Source organism: Ranitomeya imitator, chromosome 4 (genome assembly GCF_032444005.1).
Source record: "Ranitomeya imitator isolate aRanImi1 chromosome 4, aRanImi1.pri, whole genome shotgun sequence".
Taxonomy (NCBI): Eukaryota; Metazoa; Chordata; class Amphibia; order Anura; family Dendrobatidae; genus Ranitomeya; species Ranitomeya imitator.
The window spans coordinates 609574295-609600148 of NC_091285.1; the positions used below are offsets into that span (position 1 = coordinate 609574295).

At 41.3% G+C, this 25854-nt stretch overlaps 1 protein-coding gene across 1 annotated transcript in view; it reads right to left on the reverse strand.

The window, feature by feature from the left end:
- Positions 1–25854, reverse strand: part of ARHGAP25 (Rho GTPase activating protein 25) — a 156603-nt gene that overhangs the window by 68742 nt on the left and 62007 nt on the right. The window contains exon 2 of the mRNA XM_069766574.1: positions 2896–3092. Coding sequence (XP_069622675.1) covers positions 2896–3092 — 197 coding nt within the window. The remainder of the gene's footprint in view (positions 1–2895; positions 3093–25854) is intronic.

The window sequence follows — 25854 nt, forward strand, 5'->3', positions numbered from 1 at the left end:
TTCTATCACCAAAAAACAAATCAGGAATAGGAATTCTTGGTTCTAACATAGATTTCTGATCAATAGTATCTTGAATCCTTTGTACATGTGTAACGAGATTATCCATTGAAGAGCACAGACCCTGAATATCCATGTCCACACCTGTGTCCTGAAACACCCAAATGTCTAGGGGAAAAAAAAGACTGAACACAGAGTTGAGAAAAAAAAATGATGTCAGAACTTCTTTTTTCCCTCTATTGAGAATCATTAGGTTGGCTCCTTGTACTGTTATGTAGGCAATCCAGTGACACAGTGTGCCAGCAATCAGAGCACATACAGTGATCTGACAATAACCCAAAAACAATAGAACGAGCTCTGAGACGTGGAATCTCTGTAGACCGCAATACCTGAACCTATCCTAAACACAACTAAAGGCAGCTGTGGATTGCGCCTGACACTACCTATGCAACTCGGCACAGCCTGAGGAGCTGACTAGCCTGAAGATAGAAAAACAAGCCTGACTTGCCTCAGAGAAATACCCCAAAGGAAAAGGCAGCCCCCCACATATAATGACTGTTAGCAAGATGAAAAGACAAACGTAGGGATGAAATAGATTCAGCAAAGTGAGGCCCGATATTCTAGATAGAGCGAGGATAGCAAAGAGAACTTTGCAGTCTACAAAAAACCCTAAAGCAAAAAACCACGCAAAGAGGGCAAAAAGACCTACCGTGCCGAACTAACGTCACGGCGGTACACCCTTTGCGTCTCAGAGCTTCCAGCAAAACGAAATGACAAGCTGGACAGAAAAAGTAGCAACAAAAGCAAAAAGCACTTATCTAAGCAGAGCAGCAGGCCACAGGAAAGATCCAGAAGCTCAGATCCAACACTGGAACATTGACAAGGAGCAAGGAAGACAGAATCAGGTGGAGTTGAATAACAAAGCAGCCAACGAGCTCACCAGAACACCTGAGAGAGGAAGCTCAGAAGCTGCAGTACCACTTGTGACCACAGGAGTGAATTCAGCCACAGAATTCACAACAGGACCCTACAGTAAACAGATTTACCTCTCTGTAGCAATCAGCTATACTACTAAAATGGAGTTAGCCTCAATCCCTAAATTGTATAATGAAAATAAACAATCCAAATGACCAATGATGAAAAACTGTGCAGCAGCAGACTGTTCTTTCTGCTGTGTCCGGGCAGATGTGCTCACACAATTTGATCAAAACATGCGCTCTGAACCTCATATGCATTTGTACAGTAAGTATAGCATGTAATGAAAATCAAAATCTCACATGCAATTATCACATGATAAATTGTATAGAAAGTCAATCAACAAAACAGAATGAAACCCATGCCGAAATAGGAAATACATGAAGGAGAAAGGTCAACATCGCACAATGTTGTTCCCCTTCTGGATCTGGTTTACAAAAGACAATTTCCTTCTAACTTCTCTGAACAGTTCTGGTGGAGAAGTGGTTCCCAGATTTACAACATACCCTGTAGAAGGGGGGGATCGGAATAGAGACCCCCTCTTCATGGGCTGCATAGCAGTCTTATGTGCTTGTTTTTATTGTACTATACTGTACCCTTAAAGACTTATGAACTACAAAATGATATTGACTTGATCAGATGTGAACAGTAACAGTATACAAGCATTGTACCAATCTTTACCCGCCATGAAACTTTCTCTCAGTTTTCATTTTACAGAAATATTTAGAAAATTTATTAATGCTACACTACATGAACAAAAGTATTTGGGCACCTACACATTATACCTACAGGACATCCCATTCTAAATCCACAGGGATTAAAAAAAAAATTAAAATTCCATCCCTTTGCATGTCAGGCAGCTTCCACTCTTCTAGGGAAGAAGGCTTTATACATTATTGTGGAGGTTTTTGCTGGAATTTTTACCCATTCATCCAAAAGAGCATTATGAGGTCAAACACTGAAGTTGGACCGGAGGGTCAGGCTCACAATCTCAATTTTAGTTCATGCCAAAAGTGTGCAATGAGGAAGATGCCACGGCTATGTGTGACCAGTCATGTTCCACCACATGAAACTCACCCAACTATGCCTTTATAGAATGTAGTTTGTGCACTGGGCACAGTCATGCTGGAACAGAAAAGGGCCTTCCCCAAACTTCACCCAAGTTGGGAGCTACAATTGTCCAAAATGTTTTGCATGCTAAATGTTTTTCCTTCATTGGACCCAAGAGGCCTAGGCCGACTGCTGAAAAACAACCCCATAGCATTACCCATCGTCCACCAAACTTCACAGCTGACACAATACAGTCAAGCAGGTAACATTCTCCTGGCATTTTACAAATGTAGACTGGTCGACCAGACTGCCAGATGGAGACAAGTGATTCTGCACTCCACAGAACACATTTTCCTCCAAAGTCCCGGTTTGTCTTACACCACTCTATTTAGCTTGGTGATGTAAAGCTTGCAAACTGTTGCTCAGCCATGGAAGCTCATGTCATGAAACTCCAAGAGCACAATTTTTGTGCCAATATTAATGCTATTGTAGGTGGAAATTCTTTAGTTATGGAGTGAGCAATAATGTCTCTCACAGTTGATTGAGAATATTTAGGAGGGAAGAAATTTCGTGAAATGGCTTTTTGTGATCTTATTACAGGACCATGTTGATGTCAGTAAGATCTTGAGAACAATCCATTCTGTCACATGTCTGACAAGGCAAACTGAGCTAGGGAGTGAATTTTATACACCAGTTGTAATGGGACTGAATGAAAAGTCTGAGGAGTGTCAATACTTTTGCCCATACATTGTATATGTTATTGGTCTTTGCCATCTATGTGCTTGAGTATGTACATGAAAACAATAACATACTAGTATCTCTCGATAGATAGATAGATAGATAGATAGATAGATAGTTAGATGTCACTCTTACCTGTTGTTTGCTGTCATCTTCATCTTTGTAAAAGCAGAGATACTCTCCTTTCAGTACAAAGTATTTTTGCTGCCAGTTCTTCACAAACGTTTTTTGTTGTTTCTTCAACCAGCCGCTTTTCACCGGCTTCTCCAAAGAGTTGTGTAACCGTGCAGAAGGAACAGCCTGATCACTCGTCATCATACTGACTGATCGCACTATAGGAAAAGATTATTGAATACTTGGTGACCAATATAGTGGAATTGTGCTTTCAAGTATTTTCTTAGAAGTTGTAAAGCATATAAAATATCAGAGTCTTGTCACCATGTTGCAGCTAACAGAGTCTATGATATCTCAGGAACTTTGGTCGAAATGATATCTGGCTTCTGGCTTAAGAATCTTTAAGGAAGTGGCCAAAAAGCAGGTTTCAAAATATACTTCCTTTAGTGCGTAGGAGTGTTTTTTTTTTACTAAGTTTAAGGGCAGATAAAAATAAGTCCACTCTTCGTGACTGTGTGCAATAACATTTCAGATCTTACACTGCTGCATGTAATGACCATCCATCATGTTTACTTGCATAAACGTGTTTTCCCCCCAAACTGTGGAAATAGCTTGATATATTTTATAAATAGATCTCTGAGCAAACATTTACAAAGAATTTAACAACCAAATACATTTTCTTTATTAGTTGATATTAACATCTAATTTTTATAGAAGCATCTAAACTTTCCCCCAAAAGATGATGTCAGAGGAGATAATAATAATAATAATAATCTTTATTTATATAGCGCCAACATATTCCGCAGCGCTTTACAGTTTAACAGTTTCAAACACAAACAGTAACAACGTTAACAGTACAATAATTAAAGCTAAATAAGCCGCCCCTGCTCGTGAGAGCTTACAATCTACAATGAGGTGGGGAGATGCAAAGTACAGGTGTGTATTTACAATGATGTATTTACAATGATGGTCCAGCCATCTTCAGGGGTTGGGTAATAGATAGGGATAGTGAATGGGCTACACACACACACAAACATAAAATGACTTTGATTAGTGAACGTGATAAGCCGCTCTGAACAAATGTGTTTTGAGCGAGCGCCTAAAACTATGCAAATTGTGGATGGTCCTAATTTCTTGGGGTAGAGCATTCCAGAGGATTGGCGCAGCACGGGAGAAGTCTTGGAGTCGGGAGTGGGAGGTACGGATTAGTGCAGAGGTTAGTCGAAAGTCATTTGCAGAGCGCAGTGGTCTGTTAGGCCGATAGATAAAAATGAGGGAGGAGATGTAAGGGGGTGCCGCACTGTGGAGAGCTTTGTGGGTGAGAACAATTTGAATTGTATCCTGTAATGAATGGGCAGCCAGTGTAACGACTGGCGAAGAGCGGACGCGTCCAAGTAACGATTAGCCAGATGAACGACCCTGGCTGCTGCATTAAGGATGGAATGGAGAGGGGAAAGTCGATTGAGGGGGAGGCCAATTAATAGAGCATTGCAGTAGTCCAGGCGGGAGTGGATCAGGGTGACAGTGAGCGTTTTAGTTGTCTCCATGGTGAGAAAAGGGCGGATCAAGTGGTTTCAATTTAAAAACCCAATCCTTTGGTTTTTCAGGCACAAAACCTCTCCAAACAGAAAACATATGAATGCTCGACCAGGTCGAGCCTTCGTGTCTATGGAAAAAGATATCTGTTGGCTGAACAAGCATTCCATCAACAGTAGAGATGATCCTATGTTTTAAAATTACAATTTGCCAGTTCTGAAAACTTATTTAAAAAAAAAGTTTGATTAGCATCTTATTAATTTGCCATGGGAAACAAGAGAATCAGAACAGAATACATAGTGATACCATCTCAAATTAGTCCTTTGCCTGAATATTTGGGACTTGGGTAATACGCATATGGATACTCCTCATCAATATAGAAAACAGAAAAACCCGGAGTGTCAATCCAAGAAAAAAATGTAATAAAAAAGTTTTTATTTTATTTACATCACAAAAAGGCACATACATTGACATTTAAATCATGACAACAATAGTTTGTGCAGAGAGGGAACGATAACAAAAACATGTGGGTCTCAAAACAACATGTATGCTGAGGTGGGTATGGTATTCCTGAGAAACATATAAGTAAAGTGCTAGTGCTTGCATAGAAAGGTGCATTATCAGATTATCATGGCTCAATATTAGTATTGTGTGCAATCCTTAACAACAGGATCCATGAAGTGCCATATGGCCATGTAACACATCACTGCTCCCTATCTAATGAATACAGGAATACTCTTACCCATAGTGCCTCTTTTGAGATTTCACAAAGTAGCCCCTACGCTACGTTTGTGGAATCTCAAAAGAGGCACTATGGGTAAGAGTATTCCTGCATTCATTAGATAGGGAGCAGTGATGTGTTACATGGCCATATGGCACTTCATGGATCCTGTTGTTAAGGATTGCACGCAACTTTTTGTGATGTAAATAAAATAAAATCTTTAGTACTTTTTTGGGGGGGATTGTTGCTCCAGGTTTTTCTGTTTTCTAATTAATTTCCCATGAATCGCATTACTGCCAAGCCTCCAATTGCCCTAAAAAGAGGTAAATAACTCTGAGGTCTCATAGAACCATTTTTAAATATAAAAAAGTCCAAAAATTATCCCATATTATTATTTATGATCAGGCAGACCAGTCTGTGCAAAACACTGATTAAAATGAATGGTGTCGCTTTCAGAGGTAACATCATGCTGTGTCTGAGACAAGTAATGTGCCACACATTCCATAATACCCTCTTCTTTCTCTCCACTAATATGCCAGAAGTAAGCAGACCAATTGTGACCTGTATTTGATAGTACTACTGTGTAAATGACTGGTGCCACTGATGGTGGTGGTGATTCAGATCCTGCAAGCAACTCCCATATTCTTAGCCTTGGTATGTTTTTTTTGTTTGTTTACACTACCCATCTATTGCCATTGCCACTGTTTTTTTACCATACATTTTGTACAACACTATAATTAATTTCTGATTATCTTTTCGACCCTAATTACTCAACAATTACATTACCAAACAGTAGTCAATCTAATGCAGGGCCTGACCCAGTTACATCAGTACTTTGCAGTAACAATTCGCATTATGAAGCTGCAAAGGCCCAAACCACTGCAGCATCGATGACCATTTCTGAGCCTAAGGTGAATGTGTAGATTATTTTTCTGTTGACCAAAAACATGTTTAATCTTTGGGCAAATAGTTCAGCAGTGCTTAAAACTCCGTCCACAATCTTCTAGTTACGAGAGCTAGCAAGTGGAACTCATCATGTCCCTGCTGCAGTGTGACCCCCAGGAATGGATCTTCTCCCTACTTCCTGATGCTCCAGAACTCATCACATTAGATTCGCTCTTTGAGACCGATGAGCTCTTGTATAATGACCCTGACCGTGCAGCCTTAGCAATGAGTAAATTAGCCTCTCTACGTCACGGGCGAAGTACTGCGGCAGAATACTGAACTGAGCTATGGTGCTGGGCCATAGACTCACAGTGGAATGACTGGGTCCTTCAGCAATGATTTCATTCTGGACTTTCTGACCAAACTAAAAACATGTTAGTGCAGTTACCTTCCCCTGATCCCTTGACACATTCATGTCCCTATCTATCCACCTTGATCAGTGGCTACGTGAACACAGACTGACTGAGAAGCTTATGCAAACTGAGGTAACTCAGCCACCTCAATAACAAGTGGTTAAGTGGCAAAAGCTTGATTTTGTTAGCAATTGTGAAGAGTTTGGATGTCAGATGCATGCCTGCCCCAGAAAACTATTGCCGGAAATGCTCCAGCTCCTAGATGGGTCTGGGATTTCCATGTAGGCACACAGGTACTTTGACCTGGTGGCAGGTCCTCTCTAAGGTTTTCATTGATTCTGCTGCAAATTTTGTCTTCAGCAAAAATGGCTAAAGAGCTTGGCTTACCTTGGCAAAAATTATGTTTTCCTATGAAAATTACTGAAGATAATATACTTCTTACCAAGGGCGTGATGGTATATATCATTAATACAGGGTACTTGCTATTTGTATGATACCATCTTGAATCCTTTTTGCTTTTTCTTCTCAAAAAACTATCTGTAGCAGTCTTGGGTATGCCTTAGTTACGTAATCATAACCCAGTTACTGACTGGCACCATTATACTCTGGAACCACGGGTGTTAGAAAAAATGTATGTCTTTATCTGTGAACTTGTCTAGTTTAGTCAAATAATCTAAAAAATTCCCCCATAGAATGTATGATTGTCCCATTGATCTGGTACCAAACTCCCATCTTCTCAAGATCAAACTATATAATCTTTCAGGTCCAGAATATCAGGCCATTGCAAACTATATAGAAGACAGTCTGTAAAAGGTTTCATCTGCATTCTGTCAAGGTGGCTTTTTTATTTGGGGTCCCTTCTAATGCTGCAATATTCGTTTTTTTAATTAGCCCGCAAACCTGTAGTCTGTCTGGGGGGAATGTCTTTTCCCCTGGACACAAACGCTTCCCAGCCATCCCTCAGCCCCTCTGTGCACCGGGCACAACCTCCTGTGCTTTCATTAAAATCCTCGGCGCCTGCGCTGTAAGTTCCTTTTTCGGGCATGCGCAGTTTGCACTGCCCTTTGACTCCCATCAGATGATGGGAACTTACAGCGCAGGCGCTGGGGACATTAATGAAGGCACAGGAGGCGGAGCCCGGCGCATGGATGGGCTGAGAGATGGCTGGGAGTTGTTTGTGTCTGGGGGGAAAAGACATGCCCCCCGAACAGACTACAGGTATGGCGGGCTAATTAAAAAAAATGAATATTGCAGCATTAGAAGGGACCCCAAATAAAAGCGCCACCTTGACAGAATGTAGCATTAGTGCTGCACAAGGTGGCTCTTTTTAGTTAAAAACGCCAGGGGGTGACAGGTTCCCTTTAAGAAAATTACTGTAAAGAATCAGTATCCTCTGCCATTCATCCCTAATCTCTATAACTAACAGATCATTGCCATTTAGTTCACCAAATTTGATATTTTGGGTACGTATAACTTGAACTGTAAAAAGGAATGGACAAAGTGAAAGGAAGACACTGTCTGCCAAAAGTTTCCATATGGATACCTCCAATATCTTAGCCATTAAAGATTGTGTTCAACCCAAATACCTTTCTTTGGTTCGCTAATTACTATTGCAAGTTTGTTAGAATTTTTTTCAAAACGGTCAAACCTTTCACAGATTTAACTAAGAATGGGGCTAATATTATTAACTAGAAACCTGAGGCAGTCTGTGCCTTCACTGAGTAAAAAGAACATTTCTCGTCTGACCATGGTCCAGCCTGATCTAAAACGTCCTTTTATAGTGGAGGTGGATGCATCTGAGGTTGGAGTTGGAGTGGTGTTATCACACACTTAACTCCATTAATTTACCTTCTTTTCACAAAATGCAGAGATGAGTTATTACATCGATAAACGGGAATTGTTGGCAATCAAGCGGTCCTCTGAGGAATTGTGCCACTTCCTTGAAGATGCAAAATATAAAATCACTTATCACCGATCACAAACGTCTTACTTATGTAAAATCAGCCAAGAGACTAAACCCTAGGAATGCCACATTGACTTTAATCTTTTCTAATTTTGATATTGTATTTATATGTAGACTAGTACTAGAAACATTAAATATGATGCTCTCTCCCGAAGTTTCTGTGCTTTTTAGTCCAATGAGTCAAAAAATTTCCCCATTCTAACTGAAGGTATAGCTGTGTCTTCTGTCTCTCTAAGGTTTGTTGAGGAGAGTGACATGTTAAGCATGTCGAGATGAGGAGACTTCAGAGAGTAAGAGGACTAGAACTCTAGTGCCACCTATTGGAAGTAGCAATCTCAACAGTCAATGTCGACCCTTTAAGGAGCCTTGTTACATGACTTAGGATAAAAGCCAAACCAGAATCTCAATTTGCAGACACTGTGTTTCAGGGAACTTCCCCTCATCATTCAGCCAAGCAGTACCCCGAAGCACAGTGTCTGCAAATTGAGATTCTGGTTTGGCTTTTATCCTAAGTCATGTGACAAGGCTCGTTAAAGGATCGACATTGACTGTTGGCATTGTTAATTCCAATAGGTGGCACTAGAGTTTTAGTCCTCTTCCTCTCTGAAGAGACAATTTGCATATTTCCCAGAGGAGCATTGTGGCTTTAAGTCTCATCATCTCAACATGCTTAACATGTCACTCTCCGCAAGGAGAAACAATACTTCTTGTATCCCGGTCAGACGCCTCTCACACAGCCAAGCCAGATCTCCTCTTTGCACTGATGAGGGGCAGTACCTTGAAACACAGTGTCTGCAAATTGAGATTCTGGTTTGGCTTTTATCCTAAGTTATGTGACAAGGCTCGTTAAAGGATTGACATTGACTGTTGGGATTGCTACTTCCAATAAGTGGCACTAGAGTTCTAGTTCTCTTCCTCTCTGAAGAGACAATTTGCATAAGGTTTGTTGAGGAAATGTGTAGATCTCAAATATTAGCTACTCACAATACTCCTATCCTAAAATTGTTTGCCCTCCTCGTTTCCTCTGTAAGTTCTTCAGGAGACCCATGATACAGTGCTCACAGGTCACCCTGTTTTTAACAATACTATCAGACTGGTAACCAGGAATTATTGGTGACCAACTACTGTTAGAGATCCCAGAGAATATGATAATACATGTGAAAATTGTGCCCATGCTGAAACACCTTGCACCTGTCCTTTTAGACTTCTCCAGCCTTCACACGCTCCTAATGTTCCTTGGACAACTTTTACCATGGACTTCATAGCTGACCTTCCATCCCCTAAATTGAAGACTTACCTGGGAGTTAGTGAAAAGATTCACAAAACTGTCATTTTGTTCCAATCTGGGTTTCCCAATTTTGAAATCTTAAATAAGATGTTCATTAAATACGTGGTAGGTTTGCATGGTATTCTGAAGAACAAAGTTTTTGAGCTGGGGGACTCCGTTTCTAAATTTTAAATGGCATTCTGTAATAAGATCAATTAAGAATTTTCCATTCCATCTGTTTATCACCCTAAGGGCAATGGTCAGATGGAACATGTCAATCAGATACTCAAGCAATTTCTTCAATCTGATTGGGTAGAATATCTGCTTTTAGCGGAATATGACAGCAGTATCAAGAATCCATTCGGAACTCTCTTTTCTGTAATCTTGGGTCTTATCTTTGCTTTGGTTCTTTTTTTGGCTTATGAATAAGATAGTCCAGAGGCCGTCAAATCGTAGACAAATTAAACCTCATCTGGTCTGAGACCACAGAAAACCCTAGAAGGGATCAAGAAAGATAGACATCTTCTGCTAATAAAAGACCCCCATTTTTTTTGCTGTGCTGCGGGCATGCAATAGACAAAGTTGTTGCCGGCTGGCCGCAAAATAGGATAAGTACGATTTGAAAAAGAAGTAAAGAATGTTGGAAAGGAGAGGCTCATGTCATATAGTTGTGCAAAGTAGGTTGAATAGCATTGAAAGTATAAACAGGAGTAGATGCTGCCACTGTCATCAATCTTCAACTCGGTATGCCAAAATCCACGTGAAGTGTAGAAATTGAAAGCAAGGAGAGATGTGAAAGGAGAACTTATAAAATTAACAATAGATGTAGGAGCAAAAATATCAAATGACAATGCAGAAGATGACTAATAGGTGTTTATTTGTAGTCATCACTAGCAACGTGTTTCAAGAAATATAGGTCTCTTCATCAAGTCATAAGGACTGCATACACAAAAGTAGGCATGAGTGGTTTAAGTAGCATAAAAATTTGTACCAAAGGGCCAATAGAAATGGCCCCTGAAACAGATGAAACAAGAATACTTTATTGAAATAACATGGTTAAGAGACAAAAGAAAATATATTTAAAAAATGTAAGTATAAATGATTGTGGGAGATGTACCATATATGTCACCATGACATTCCTATGTCATCTATTTCAGGGGGTATTTATACTAGCCTTTTGGCACCATTTTTTACACTATTTAAACTATCCATGACTGATTTTGAATACTGAGTCTTTGGAACATGATGAAGAGGCCTATGTACCTTGAAATATTTTGTTTGTGAAGACTCTAAATGAACATTTACTAGTCATCTTCAGCATTGTCATCAGATGTTTCTGCGCCCACACCTGTCCAGGACTATAAAGTTCTGCTTCCACATCACTCCTCACTTTATATTTGGTGTTAGGGGAAAGGTGTGGTTATCCTGTAACATTATTAAACTTAAAGGGGTATTCCAAGTTTGAAAGTTATCCCCTATCCTTGGGATAGAGAATATCTTCCCAATCGCGGTGGTCCCATAACTAGGACCCTCACCGATCCCTCTACCCCCTCCCTTGCCCATATCATTGGATTATTCATGTTCATGAGATTGGACAGTTAGTTGGAAGGGAGCATATCTAGGGGAAGTGAGGGTAAGTCATTGCATACAAGATAGGGTTCCAACCACAAGGTAGGGACATCTAATTAGGGATACTGGAGGGAGAGTAATGGTTAGTCCAGCCCCTATTGATTTTCTCCTAAATGATTCAATGTGCTTTTATTGGTAATCTGACAAATAACTTTTGATGGATATCTGTTATTGGCTATGCTGATGGTGTTAAGGTGATATATTTCATATGACTGTTGGATGTTCCCTGATATTTATGATCATATCTTTGGAAACCTTACCATCACCGATGGTCAAATGATTTAATGAAAGATAAAATTTAAAGGTATTAGTTTCTGGTGAGCACTATTGTCTACTAAAACCTGGTAATCTAGGTTTTGTAAATCTTTGACCCTCACCGATCCAACGAATCAGTACTCTGAAGAGCCCCATGTAAATGAAGTGGTGGTCAATCATCCAAACTTGAGTGGTCTTCGACATTCCCATAAGAATGAATGGGGCAGTAGTATGCATGGTTGACCACCACTCCAAAACAAGCTCTTCAAAACAACGATTCTCACGAATCGGTGGGGATCACAGTAGTCAAACTCATTTGAGAAATTATACCCCATCACATAGATAGAGGATACTTTTCAAACTTGAGAATGTCCCCATAAGGTTCCCTTTGGTAAGCTGGGACCCAAGTTGATAACTTAGATAATCAATCCAGTAGCCTTCCATTTAAAACTTTCCTCTTCATTATAGATACCAAATGTTCTCCCACGTCCCTGCTCATAGCTACTGCTCTCCTATACATCGTGTTGATAACCCTTTTTCTGTTGCCTGTCCATGGAAGACCTATTAAGAGCTGCCAAGCTAGCATGAACAGCATAATGGTGGCCAATATCAGATTTACCTATAGTGCTCTTTAATACTGTGAGCAAAAAATGTTTGCACGCTATTTTCAGCAGTGGTATACTTTTACAAATAGATGGGAATGATATGTAGAGGACTCCCTCTTTATGATGTCTCCTTACTTTTTTAGGGCAAATACTTAATCAGTGGGACAACTGGGTCTCTTTCTTGTCATTGGTGCCAATGCCCACACATCAGTAACCAGTGAATATTGCAGTCCTCCTTCCCTCTTGGCTATGTACTAATTAGAATCTGAGATTTTCATATTCAGGTCATTTAAAATGTCTTTAGTAGGCTAACAGCATATTGCATCTAGAAGCTAAAATACATAAATTAAAAACCCTGCAGGTGCAGCACCAAGATCTCTCATGTGGGAGAGAAACCACATTATTATCAAGGTGTGCAGAAGTATTAGACAGCTTGCTTTCTCAGGCAAAATGGGCCCAAAATAGATTTTACCTGACTTGGAAAAGTAAAAAATGATTACAGTCTTACAGAGGGATGCAGCATCTCTTCAAATTCTTAAGATATTGGCGTCTCACCACACATCCATCAAAAGTTTTGTTGCAAATAGTCAAGAGGGTCTCAAGAAACGTGTTGAGAAAAAAAAACATTAACTGCCAAAGATTTAAGAAGTATCAAGAGTGAAGCGACCAAGAGCCCATTATCCTCTAGTGATGTCATAAGCCAGACCTGTAACCTCCCTCGACAGTCCAGAAGTTCAAGATGTTCAGTGCTCAGAGACATGGCCAAGGTAGTGAAGAGTGAGACTCAACCACCAGTGAACAAGACACAGAAGAGAAACTTCAAAAAAAAAAGCAGATCACAGACATGGCACAAAACTAAAGTCATTTCAAATGGCAACTTTCTGGCTTTAAGAAACACTAAAAGAAATCAAGAACAAAAAATGTGGTAGTCAGTAATGGTTACTTTTTTTTAACCAAGCATAGGGGAAAATTATGGAAATCACTCAATTCTGAGGAAAAAAATTATGGAATCATGAAAAACAAACAAATAAAAAAACACTCCAACACATCGCTAGTATTTTGTTCCACCCCCTCTGGCTTTTATAACAGCTTGCAGTCTCTGAGGCATGGACCTAATGAGTGTCAAACAGTACTCTTCATCAATCTGGCTCCAACTTTCTCCGATTGCTGTTGCCAGATCAGCTTTGCAGGTTGGAGCCTTGTCATGGACCATTTTCTTCAACTTCCACCAAAGATTTTCAATTGGATTGAGATCCGGACTATTTTCAGGCCATGACATTGACCTTATGTGTGTTTTTTCAAGGAATGTTTTCACAGTTTTTGCTCTATGGCAGGATGCATTATCATCTTAAAAAATGTTTTCATCATCCTCAAACATCCTTTCAATTGATAGGATAAGAAAAGTGTCCAAAATATCAACATAAACTTGTGCATTTATTGAAGATGTAATGACCGCCATCTCCCCAGTGCCTTTACCTGACATGCAGCCCCATATCATCAATGACTGTGGAAATTTGCATGTTCTCTTCAGGCAGTCATCTTTATAAATCTCATTGGAACGGCACTAAACAAAAGTTCCAGCATCATCACCTTGCCCAATGCAGATTCGCGATTCATCACTGAATATGACTTTCATCCAGTCACCCACAGTCCACGATTGCTTTTCCTTAGCTCATTGTAACCTTGTTTTTTTCTGGTTAGGTGTTAATGATGGCTTTCGTTTAGCTTTTCTGTATGTAAATCCAACTTCCTTTAGGCGGTTTCTTACAGTTCGGTCACAGACGTTGACTCCAGTTTCCACCCATTTGTTCCTCATTTGTTTTGTTGTGCATTTCCTGTTTTGGAGACATATTGCTTTAAGTTTCCAGTCTTGACGCTTTGATGTCTTCCTTGGTCAACCAGTATGTTTGCCTTTAACAACCTTCCCATGTTGTTCATATTTGGTCCAGATTTTAGACACAGCTGACAGTGAACAACCAACATATTTTGCAACATCGCGTGATGATTTACCCTCTTTTAAGAGTTTGATAACCCTCTCCTTTGTCTTTCTCTTGTGTTGGAGCCATGATTCATGTCAGTCCACTTGGTGCTACAGCTCTCCAAGGTGTGATCACTTCTTTTTAGATGCAGACTAACTAGCAGATTTAATTTGATGCAGGTGTTAGTTTTGGGAAAATTTACAGGGCGATTCCATAATTTTGTCCTCAGAATTGAGTGATTCCATAATTTTCCCCTATGCTTGTATAAAAAAAAAATTAACCATTACTGACTACCACATTTTTTGTTCTTGATTTCTTTTAGTGTTTCTTAAAGCCAGAAAGTTGCCATTTGAAATGACTTTAGTTTTGTGCCATGTCTGTGATCTGCATTTTTTCTACAAAATTAAACAACGGAATGAACATCCTCCAAGGCTGGTGATTCCCAAATTTTTGCCAGGGGTTGTATTATTTAAGTGAGCTACTTTGACCTTTTCAGGTTAAAGATGGACTCAAAATTAACTTAAAACTTACTGCCAGTTTTTTTTTAAGACACTTCAAGAAATCATACAGAAAAAAATCTGCACCTTTTAAGAAAACTATGATTTTTATGCAAGAAAATGCTCCATCGCATACAAAGATGTCCTCCACTACTCTTGGCCAGTAAAGGCCTTAAGTATGAAACAATAATGACATGGCGCCTTCCTCACTTGATGTAAACTATATTAAGAACTTGTGGGCCCTTCCTAAATGTGAGATTTACGGTGAATAAAACAGTCCATCTCTCTGAACAGTGTCTGGGAGGCTGCGGTTGGTGCTGCTCAAAAAGTTGAGCATCAACAGATCAAGAAACTGACAGACTCCAAGGATGGAGCTTATGACCATTATTGAAAAGAAAGGAGGCTATATTGGTCACACTGATATTGTTTTTGAAATGCCAGAAATCTATGTATGTGCATTTTGAGTTGTTTGGTTATTAGTCTCACTTTAACAGATGAAAATAAGTTGGGAAAATGTATAGTTGCCCCTTAATTCTCCACACATAAATATTTTCCTAAGAAAGGTAAGACCTCACTTTTGCTTTCTTAAATATTCAGGTTTCTTAACCTTTTAAATTGACCGACAGCACTGTAGATGTACTATAATAAAATTAATGATCAAACATGCAAATTGCCTAATTGTGCACACACTGTATCGTCCTCACTTATTTATTAAGAAGAAAACAAAAACTATTCTATATACTTACCCATTTCCTTATATTAAGGCTAAAAACACATCCAGACAGACTCCTTGTCAGTCCTTTCAAAGGAAGAAACCACGACAGGTTCGTATAGCAAATCTAATGCTATAAAGCTAGCAATAAAGATTACACTTCTATGGTGATATAAAAAAGAACTGTGCACTATTTTCCCATGTGTGAGCCAACCGGAGTTTTTTGTAGAGCTAAAATACTATTCTTGAAAGGAGCTTCTATGCTTTTTTATCCTATCCATATCTGCCTCGGCAGCAGCTGCTTGACTAGGTTATATTCACTTTCCAGATACCCAGGTCTTTTTCAGTTTTATACATCACTAGATTGTGGCCCGATTCTAACGCATCGGGTATTCTAGAATATGCATGTTCCCGTAGTATATGGACAATGATGATTCCAGAATTCGCGGCAGACTGTGCCCGTCGCTGATTGGTCGAGGCAACCATTATGACATCATCGTCGCCATGGCAACCATTATGACATCTACGTCGATACTGTGCCCGTTGCTGAATCAGAAACGTGAGATGTCTACGTCCTTTAGGACATCATCGTCGCTGTGCCCGTTGCTGATTGGTCGAGGCCTTGCGGCCTCGACCAATCAGAAACGCGGGATTTCCAGGACAGACAGACAGACAGAAAGACAGACAGACGAAAAAACCCTTAGACAATTATATATATAGATGTTTTACTATTTTATAAACATTTGCATAAATTGCATCTTAATCTTACGTGCATATCTTTATACTAGATGGAGGCCCGATGCTATTGCATCAGGAGGGCGGTAATGTCACACTGGGGCAGGTTTTGCAGCATCGAGAATCTCTCCCCCCCATGTGCTCACTCACCTATCCACGCTTTCCCCATGTGCTGACTTCTCCCCTCTGTGCTCTCTTCTTTAACCTGCCTATCCCATGTGCTATGCTCTCTTCCTGTACAAAGAAGGCGGCAGTCAGTGAATCATTTGGCTGATCCTAGCGGTGGCATGTTCGCAACGGTGTTCCGCTGGTGGTACCATGCAAGAGGCTGTGTACAGCGTATACAGTGTGTGTATGTATGTGTGTGTGTGGTGCATTCGGCGTATACAGTGTGTGTGTGTGCGTGCGTGCGCGCATGCGTGCGTGCGTGGTGCAACAGTGTTCTGCTGGTGGTAACGCCGCAAGAGGCTGGTACCACCAGCAGCTTTCAAATTGAGACACCCATCACTTGAGTGTCCCAATATGGAGATCGATGAACTACCACTGCTTGTAATTCTGGGATCCGGACACATCTAGATGGAACAGGATGTGAAGACATTACAAGGTAAGTATATATATACACATTGCTCAAAAAAATAAAGGGAACACTCAAACAACAGAATATAACTCCAAGTAAACCAAACTTCTGTGAAATCAAACTGTCCACTTAGGAAGCAACACTGATTGACAATCAATTTCACATGCTGTAGTGCAAATGGAATAGACAACAGATGGAAAGGAGTGGTTCTGCAGGTGGGGACCACAGACCACATCTCAGTACCAATGCTTTCTGGCTGATGTTTTGGTCCCTTTTGAATGTTGGTTGTGCTTTCACACTTGTGGTAGCATGAGACGGACTCTACAACCCACACATGTGGCTCAGGTAGTGCAGGTCATCCAGGATGGGGCATCAATGCAAGCTGTGGCAAGAAGGTTTGCTGTGTTTGTCAGCGTAGTGTCCAGAGGCTGGAGGCACTACCAGGAGACAGGCCAGCACACGAGGAGATGTGGAGGGGGTCGTAGGAGGGTGACAATCCAGCAGCAGGACCGCTACCTCAGCCTTTGTGTAAGGAGGAACAGGAGGAGCACTGCCAGAGCCCAGCAAAATGACTTCCATCAGGCCACAAATGTGAATGTGTCTGCACAAACGGTTAGAAACTGACTCCATGAGGATGGTCTGAGTGCCCGACGTCCACAGATGGGGGTTGTGCTCACAGCCCAACACGTGCAGGACACTTGGCATTGGCCACAGAACACCAGGATTTGCAAATTCGCCACTGGCGCCCTGTGCTCTTCACAGATGAAAGCAGGTTCACACTGAGCACATGTGACAGAAGTGACAGAGTCTGGAGATGCCGTGGAGAGTGATCTGCTACCTGTAAATATCCTTCAGCATGACTGGTTGGGCAGTTGGTCAGTAATAGTGTGGGGTGGCTTTTCTTTGGAGGTCCGCACAGCTTATAATAATTCAAATATTATCAATTGGGAAAGTATCAATAGCATAAATCATACAATTCCCCATAAAACTCAATTTTATTATATAACTCTTAAAATGCCACCAACCTGTGGCGCCTGACACTTCAAATCACCGTAAACACAACAAATACGTGCAAACCAAAAAGTGAAAGAATATCTAAAAAATATATCCGGTGAAAACAATCCCTAGGTAAAGGGGAGGTTTTCTAGATCCTATTCACATTTCTATACTCGTGCCTGCCTATTTGCGGGGGTTGGCACCCTAGGGGGAGCGTTGTGGCGCCCCCGCTCAACGATGGCTTGCCCTAGGATCCCTAGATACATGCTGCAGTGGATCGTACCCTTCTACCCAGGATGCGGTTCTAAAGGGTCCCCTCACGTCTATACAGAGATTGATCCTATAGCTAGGGAAAAACCTTGTCCCCCAGACCTATTTAAAAACATCAGAGAACATGTATTTTGGCTCTGGTCGGCATTACAAATAGATTATGCATACGCTTTTATTATGGCTTCTTTAATACAAGCTATTACTGATTGGTCTGGTCACCTTAATGCACCCCAGCACCTAAAATCTCTTTGTTGATTTACAGGGATTTACCCATATTACTTGCTTATGGTGCAGGGTATGCAGCTTGTCATATCACATTGTGCATTTCTCAGTGATACTTATCAAAGCACTGTATGCCATGCCGCCCGCCTTCTCTCGCCTCTTTGGAGGTCCGCACAGCCCTCCATGTGTTCGCCAGAGGTAGCCCGACTGCCATTAGGTACCGAGATGAGATCCTCAGACCCCTTGTGAGACCATATGCTGGTGTGGTTGGCCCTGGGTTCCTCATAATGCAGGACAATGCCAGACCTCATGTGGCTGGAGTGTGTCAGCAGTTCCTGCAAATGAAGGCATTGAAGCAATGGACTGGAGCACCTGCCCGTTCCCCAGACCAGAATTCGATTGAACACATCTGGGACATCATGTCTCGCACCATCCACCAACGTCACGTTGTAGCACAGACTGTCCAGGAGTTGGCGGATGCTTTAGTCGAGGTCTGGGAGGATATTCTTCAAGAGACCATCCGCCGCCTCATCAGGAGCATGCCCAGGCGTTGTAGGGAGGTCATACAGGCATGTGGAGGCCACACACACTACTGAACATCATTTCCTTGTCTTGAGGCATTTCCACTGAAGTTGGATCAGCCTGTAATTTGGTTTTCCACTTTGATTTTGAGTATCATTCCAAATTCAGACCTCCATGGGTTATTAATTTTGATTTACATTGATCATTTTTATGTTTTATTGTTCTCAACACATTCTACTATGTAATTAATAAAGATTTGCAACTGGAATATTTAATTAAGTGTTATCTAGCATGTGGGATTTTAGTGTTCCCTTATTTGGGCAATACATATATATATATATATATATATATATATATATATATATATATATATCTATAATATAAAGCTGGGAGCATCACTCTGTCCCACCACTTTATAGACTGCGCAAGCACAAACGCCTGCGCAGTCTGGACCCCACAGAGTGACGCAGCCCAGAGGAGATCGCGGTATGCGTAAGCACTGAACAGTTTATACTTCCCTCCACCTTGACTAAAGCCTCAGTACCAACTGCCAAAAAACAGCACCAAAACATAATGCTGCCTCCACCATGATTCGCTGGGTGTATAGTGTTCTTTTGATGATATGCAGTGTTTGTGATGCACAACCAAAAAAAACCTTTTGGAATTATGGCTAAACAGTTTAACCTCAGTTTGATCAGACCATAACACGTTTTCCCACATGATTTTGTGAAACTTGAAGTAGATTTTGGCAAAACATAGCTGAGCTGGGATATTTTTCTTTGTAGGAAAAGGAGTCCATCTTGCCATCCTACCCCACAGGCCAGACAGATGGAAATTATGGGATATTGTTGCCACATGCACAACACAACCAGTACTTTGCTAGAATTCAGTTCCTTTATTGATATTGAAGGCCTCTTGTCAGCCTCCTAGACCAATTTTATTTTGTCTTCTCATCAATTTTTGAGGGATGTCCAGTTCTAGGTAATGTCAACGTTGTGCCAAATTTAATCCACTTCTTGGAGACTATCTTCAGTGTTCTATAGTAAATATAATTCCTTGGAAAAAAGTTAGTAGCTTTTTCCTGACTGACAACTTTCAGCATTAATAGAATTATTTCCCTTTATCTGGTCAACAATGAGATCCCTGTAAGCTGTTTGTGAACCATGGCTTTTGATCTGATGCAACTAAGAAAACGGTAGGAAAATCCTAATTAATCAGATAAAATTTATATGGGGTTAATCAGATTCTCTTTAAATCAGGGGCCTCAAACACATTGTCCGCATTCTACAGTCCGCAGGGCACCAGAGCTCCCAAGCCCATGGGTGTGATGACCAGGCCAGAGGATGAAGGGGCACACTGACGCCAGTATCTTTTTCAGCTAAATGTGAGTCTGGGAACGTACATTCAGTTGACATGTATTGCAGCACATAGAGCCACCTGCTCCCTGCACTGCAATACCTATATACACTGCCGGCTTATCAGAGGCGCCCCCTATGGAGGAGGAAGTGGATGCTGCTTTGTTGTGAGAGCAAAGATGGGTGAGAATAATCATTTTTTTGCATGTTAGAGAAGAGTGCCAGGAGGTTGCCAGGAGGTTGAACATTATTAATTGATGGGGTGAAGGACAGAAGACATTGTTGCAGAATAAGCACCAGTATAATTAAAGAAATGGGCCAGCACAGAGGAAATTATTATAGGATAGGGGCATTATTACTGTATGGGGCCAATTGAGGGGCACTATTACTGTATAGGGACAATTGGGGAACTAAAAAAGGGAAAAAATTGTAGAAATGAAAAAAATAATTCCAAATAAAATATCAAACAATAACAGAAAAAGTAAATTGCCACTAGAAAATGCTGTTCACATTTGGTTCTGCCGCATTAGAAATGACCCAAGTTATACAACTGTACCATAATCCATATGAATAATACCATAAAAAATTTAAACTACACCAATAATGTAGTTTTTTCATTATACTGACACAAAAAATGGAATAAAAAGTATTCAAAAATTTGAAAAGAAAAAAAATGGCATCACGATGGTATCATCTCGTCAATTTCAAATTTGTTTCTGTGTGGCCCCCTTAACCTGATTTTGAGACTCCTGCTTTAAATGATGGCAGCTGTGCATGGACTACTATTTAACATGAATTTAAAGAGGTTACCACTACATTGGATAATGCCCCAAACAATTTAAACCTTTGTGATGTACCAACTAGTGATCTACTGAGAGACAGGTATGTATCGCACAGACAGAGGTTTGCAGCAATCTGAATCCAGGACAGGTTGCTGGGTCTTGTAGTCCCATAAATCTGTATTTTAGTAAATGCCTGGATTTAAGGGTTAACCAGAAAGAGATGGGTGATACAGGTTAACCACATACCTCCCAGGGGGGGTGTTTCTATGACTTCAGAAAGGTCCTATATATTTTCCTCGTTGCACCACATGGGAGAAGACCATGTGTGAGACAGAAGCTGTCTGGAGCTCCGGAGAGTCCAGGGAGCACTGAGCGTTGGAACTATTGACAGGTCCTATATGAATCCAAGCTGGGGAACTGGAGCATCTGTTATGTGTTATGGACCTGGTGGTTAGGAGCACCCGAAACGACCTGATGGTTAAACTCACACAGGACAAGCTCTGGGAAGTGGGAGCTCTGCTGACCGCAACCACTAATCCTATCACACAACTAGAAATAGCCGTGGAGCGTACCTAGCTCTGCGTAGACGCCTCTTCACAGCCTAAGAGCTAACTAGCCCTAGAGAAGAAAATAAAGCCTACCTTGCCTCAGAGAAATTCCCCAAAGGAAAAGGCAGCCCCCCACATATATTGACTGTGAGTAAAGATGAAAGTCACAAACACAGAAATGAAACAGGTTTCAGCAAAGGGAGGCCAGACTTACTAAACAGACCGAGGATAGGAAAGGTAACTTTGCGGTCAGCACAAAAAACTACAAAAGACCACGCAAAAAGATCTCCGCACCGACTCACGGTGCGGAGGTGCCACTCTGCATCCCAGAGCTTCCAGCTAGCAATGCAAAATCATGATAGCAAGCTGGGCAAGGAAACAATGAACAAATAATTAACTAGCAGGGACTTAGCTTCTGCTGGAGTAGACAGGTCACCAGAAAGATCCAAGAGCGAACTGAACCAGTACAAGAACATTGACAGCTGGCATGGAGTAACGATCTGAGTGGAGTTAAATAGAGCAGCCAGCCAAAGACTAAACTACGTCACCTGTGGAAGGAACCTCAGAAGCAGCAGCTCCACTCACAGCCACCAGAGGGAGTCCATGGACAGAACTCGCCGAAGTACCATTCATGACCACAGGAGGGAGTTCGATAACAGAATTCACAACAGTTATGTAGGTAACTCAGAGCCTGGGGAACCATGACCTGACGGACGTCAGGTATGGAACTGTATGAACGTAACTACAACTGAAATGGACCGTATGTTGGTGCTGTAATGTTCAAATGCCCTACCGTGGTTTATGGAGGTGAAATAAACCAGGTACGGACTTTTGTAAATGAGAAACAGCTGCGGTTTGTTTGAATATCGCCGCCAAGGGAGTGTACCCCAACCCATTTAGTGAGCGTTACGTCACACCTTGTAGAGAAGTATTTTTGCAATCTGTATAGTATCATTGTCATCTGTGTCTGTGAGTGGCGCTATCGCTGACCGCTCACTCGGCATCACGTGACCCCAGCTGCTGCCGCCACTGACATCCACTGATGTCATGTCAAGTTTCGGATCTCCTGCATTCCTCTGGTCATGCCCCTCTGTACCCCAGAAACTGGGAGAAACTGTCATGAAGACACCAAAAGTTGCAAAATTTAGGCGCAACTGCTCAATGCACCTAAATTTTGCAAAGCTTTAACGCCAGAGTTCTGACAGGAAAGCTTGTAGGGCTTGTTTCCACTTGCGAGAAACACGTCCGTGTCTCGCATGTGAAAACCAAGCTCTGGGGCCGGCACTGTGGAGTGGAATGTGTGGCTGCATAGCAACACATGGAGCCGCACGCTCCGCTCCCAAGTGCCGGTGCCAGAGCTTAGTTTTCACATGCGAGACACGGACGTGTTTCTCGCAAGTGGAAACAAGCCCCTAAGTCCAGCTACTGCAAAAAAATATTTTTTCAGAAAAACATTTGAAAAATATTATTAAAAACATAATTTACTTGAATACTCTAAAAAAAAGAAAAAACATAGCATTAGACCTACGCATTTCAAGCGCTACCACACTGTTAATCAATGTTATGATGTAGCGCACGAAACGCATAGGCCTAATGCTATGTTTTTTCTTATTTTTAAAGCATTCAAACAAATGATGTTTTAGCAATATTATTTTCCTTTTTTTTTGGCGGTAGCTGCACTTTTTGCCTTTTTCTTTTCATGTCTACTTACCTGAAATCAGAGCCAGAATTTATAAGTGCACCACACCCCTTGTGGAACATTGCCTGCAATGGTGAGCTGATGTGAACTTTGTTTTTTCTTTCACTAACTGGTTGAGAATGTTATATTCACTCTCTAAATACCAATGGCCTTTTCAGTCTCGGTTTTACCTCCTGTTTTACTATTTTATAAATTTTGTATGAATTGCTTTCTCATCCCAAATGTATAACTTTACCTTCTGTCCTTGTTCAGGTCATCCAGACAGACATAATTCATGATGTCTTTAGGGCGGGAAGACTCACAAGGCTCTTTTAGCCCCCCACTGTTTTGCAGTAGGGACATAATTTACATTATGTGTGCTATCCTCCATTGTTAATCTATGTGCCTTAAGACGTCCGTTTGTGTGAAATTTATCAACAAAGTTGTTTGTGGTTATTTCTACCTAACAACTCTGCTTCTTAACCAACGGAAGAACAGGAAATTGTTATACAGAGGTTTCAACACTCTGCAAACTTTTAGCAAAGACACATGATACTACTTGGATCTCTCCGAATTTTAACTATTTCTTCAAAGAGACTTTCCAGGAATCCAACATGTTCCTTATTAAAGCAGATCAGATTTCACTATACAAGCTGCACACTTTATTTAATAGATCTCTTAGACCTGATAGGGACAGTGTACTTACACTGAAAATCCATGTCAGAATGGATTTATAACCAGCCTTTTCATTGTGATCATCATAATAATACATGTGTTATTAATGTACCACACTCACACATGGGTAAAGGGAGTAAGGAAGACTTACTATAGAGAGAAGCTGCACCTACACCCAACTGGTCCCTATACACACTAGTCAATCCCTAGCCGCACTACTGAAAAATACCCCCTAGGACCTGACTCCCTAAACGGCCATTTAGTGGTTTCTCATGCCTCCTTAGGAACCAGAAAAGAGTCCACAACACACTACCAACAATGGGAGGGGAAGAGGAAATTATGTATGTGGACACGAAGACCCAGGGTGAGAAACATAAAGCACATTCATAAAAGGGGAGATAGGGAATTGTAACGAGAACAAAAAAAAAATATGTGAAACTAAAATAACCTCTCAGAAACCCAAAAAGTGTTAAAAGGAAAAGGTGCTGTAAAGGTAGACAAACAGACACACATCAAGAATATAAGCAGTGTAAGTCTAGCAGTATAAATCTCTTCACTAAAGGGATGAAAAGCCTTAGCACAAATCCACCTTGAAGGATAGCCAGCAAGAAAGTGCAGTGAAGGGATAATAAATAAATAAAGCCCCACCCAGAACATGATAGGGCAAACCAAAATGGGAAAATGGAAAACACCTTGAAAGGAGCACACCAAGAAAAGATAAAACAGAAAATAAGAACAATCATCATTTGGACAGGGATGGAAATAAGCAATAGCTCAGCAGACAGAAGAACAGACCATAAAGCAACAGGTCACCAGATTGAATCCCCAAACCGACCCATGACAGAAGCCCCCATCGTCCGACGTCACAGATAGAACTCCCTCACCAGGCGATCCACATGAAGATCCTACAAGTGAACCCAGGAATTATCTGCTGGACTATAACCCCACCACTAGTGATGAGTGAGCACCTGTCAACTAAAAATGCTGACTCTTATCAAAATGAACAATGCCTGGATTGGTCCAGACTTCTCAATCCCATCGGACAGCAGCAGATCATAAAGCCAATTGAATTGTTCCTTTTTTTCTGGTGTATTCCAATGCACCCCTTCCCACCCCAAAAAGGGTATACAGTTCATGGTTTCTTTTTTTTCCTTCTCGTCCTCTAATCCAAAACTATCCCTCCTCCAGCACCTATCCCTTCATTAAATTCACGAAAAGCGGTATTAATAGGGAATAGAATAGATGTAACCCTGATAAGGACTTTTTGTTTTAGGCTGCAGCAGCGAGGACTGTAGCAAGTAGGTGCCTGTAATACGCTATCTCTACTCTGCCAGCTAACCTTCAATGAATTGCAGATAAGAGCGGTATTATTAGAGCATAGAATCTATTTAAAGGGAATCGGTCACCCCCTGGTTAAAATAGTTTTACCTGTATGCCTCATAGCTGCAGTCTAGTTAAAAAATTGAGTTTTAATCTTTTATGTTAATGATTTCTTCCCTGCTCCATGGGTTGCGGTGCCTGGAACAAATCTCTGCCTCCTGTCTTCATTAATATACCACCCCTCTCCCATGCACATTGCACTGCCCTGTGATGTGCAACTGTGGCTCTCTAATCTGGCGCCTGTGCCTTGTGCTTGTGTCATTATCTGTACCTTATCCACCCTTCTATGGGCAGTGTCTTCATCCTTCTTAAATATGCAGGTGCCAGCAACTCACTGCACAGAAGAACATGAGACAGACCTGCCCATCGTTGGCGCAACAGAGACAAAAGGGCACAAAGAGGTATCCAGCCATTCATCGGGTACATCTACAGAGGGCAGTGTCATAACCAAAAGAGCCTGCCCAGTAAGGTATGGCCTGAGAAAATGGGCAGGGACATGTGACAAACAGGATGACGAGTCAGGACGGACTCCACCCAATGAAAGGCGGGACCATGATGGGCCTCAGGAGGCAGAAGAGACAATGCCATTCATGGGTTGCAAGTCGGTGAGAGAACAGTCGAAAGCTAAGATGGCGAATAGGAGAACATGAATAAAACACGCCAGGCACTGGCATGGATTACCCAATAGGGTAGGGCCAGGAAGCAGTGAGTGGTGGAGGCTTATGGCTTTGATGGAGCAAGAAGTGAAACCAGGCTGCTTGGCGGAGAAAGTCGCCTA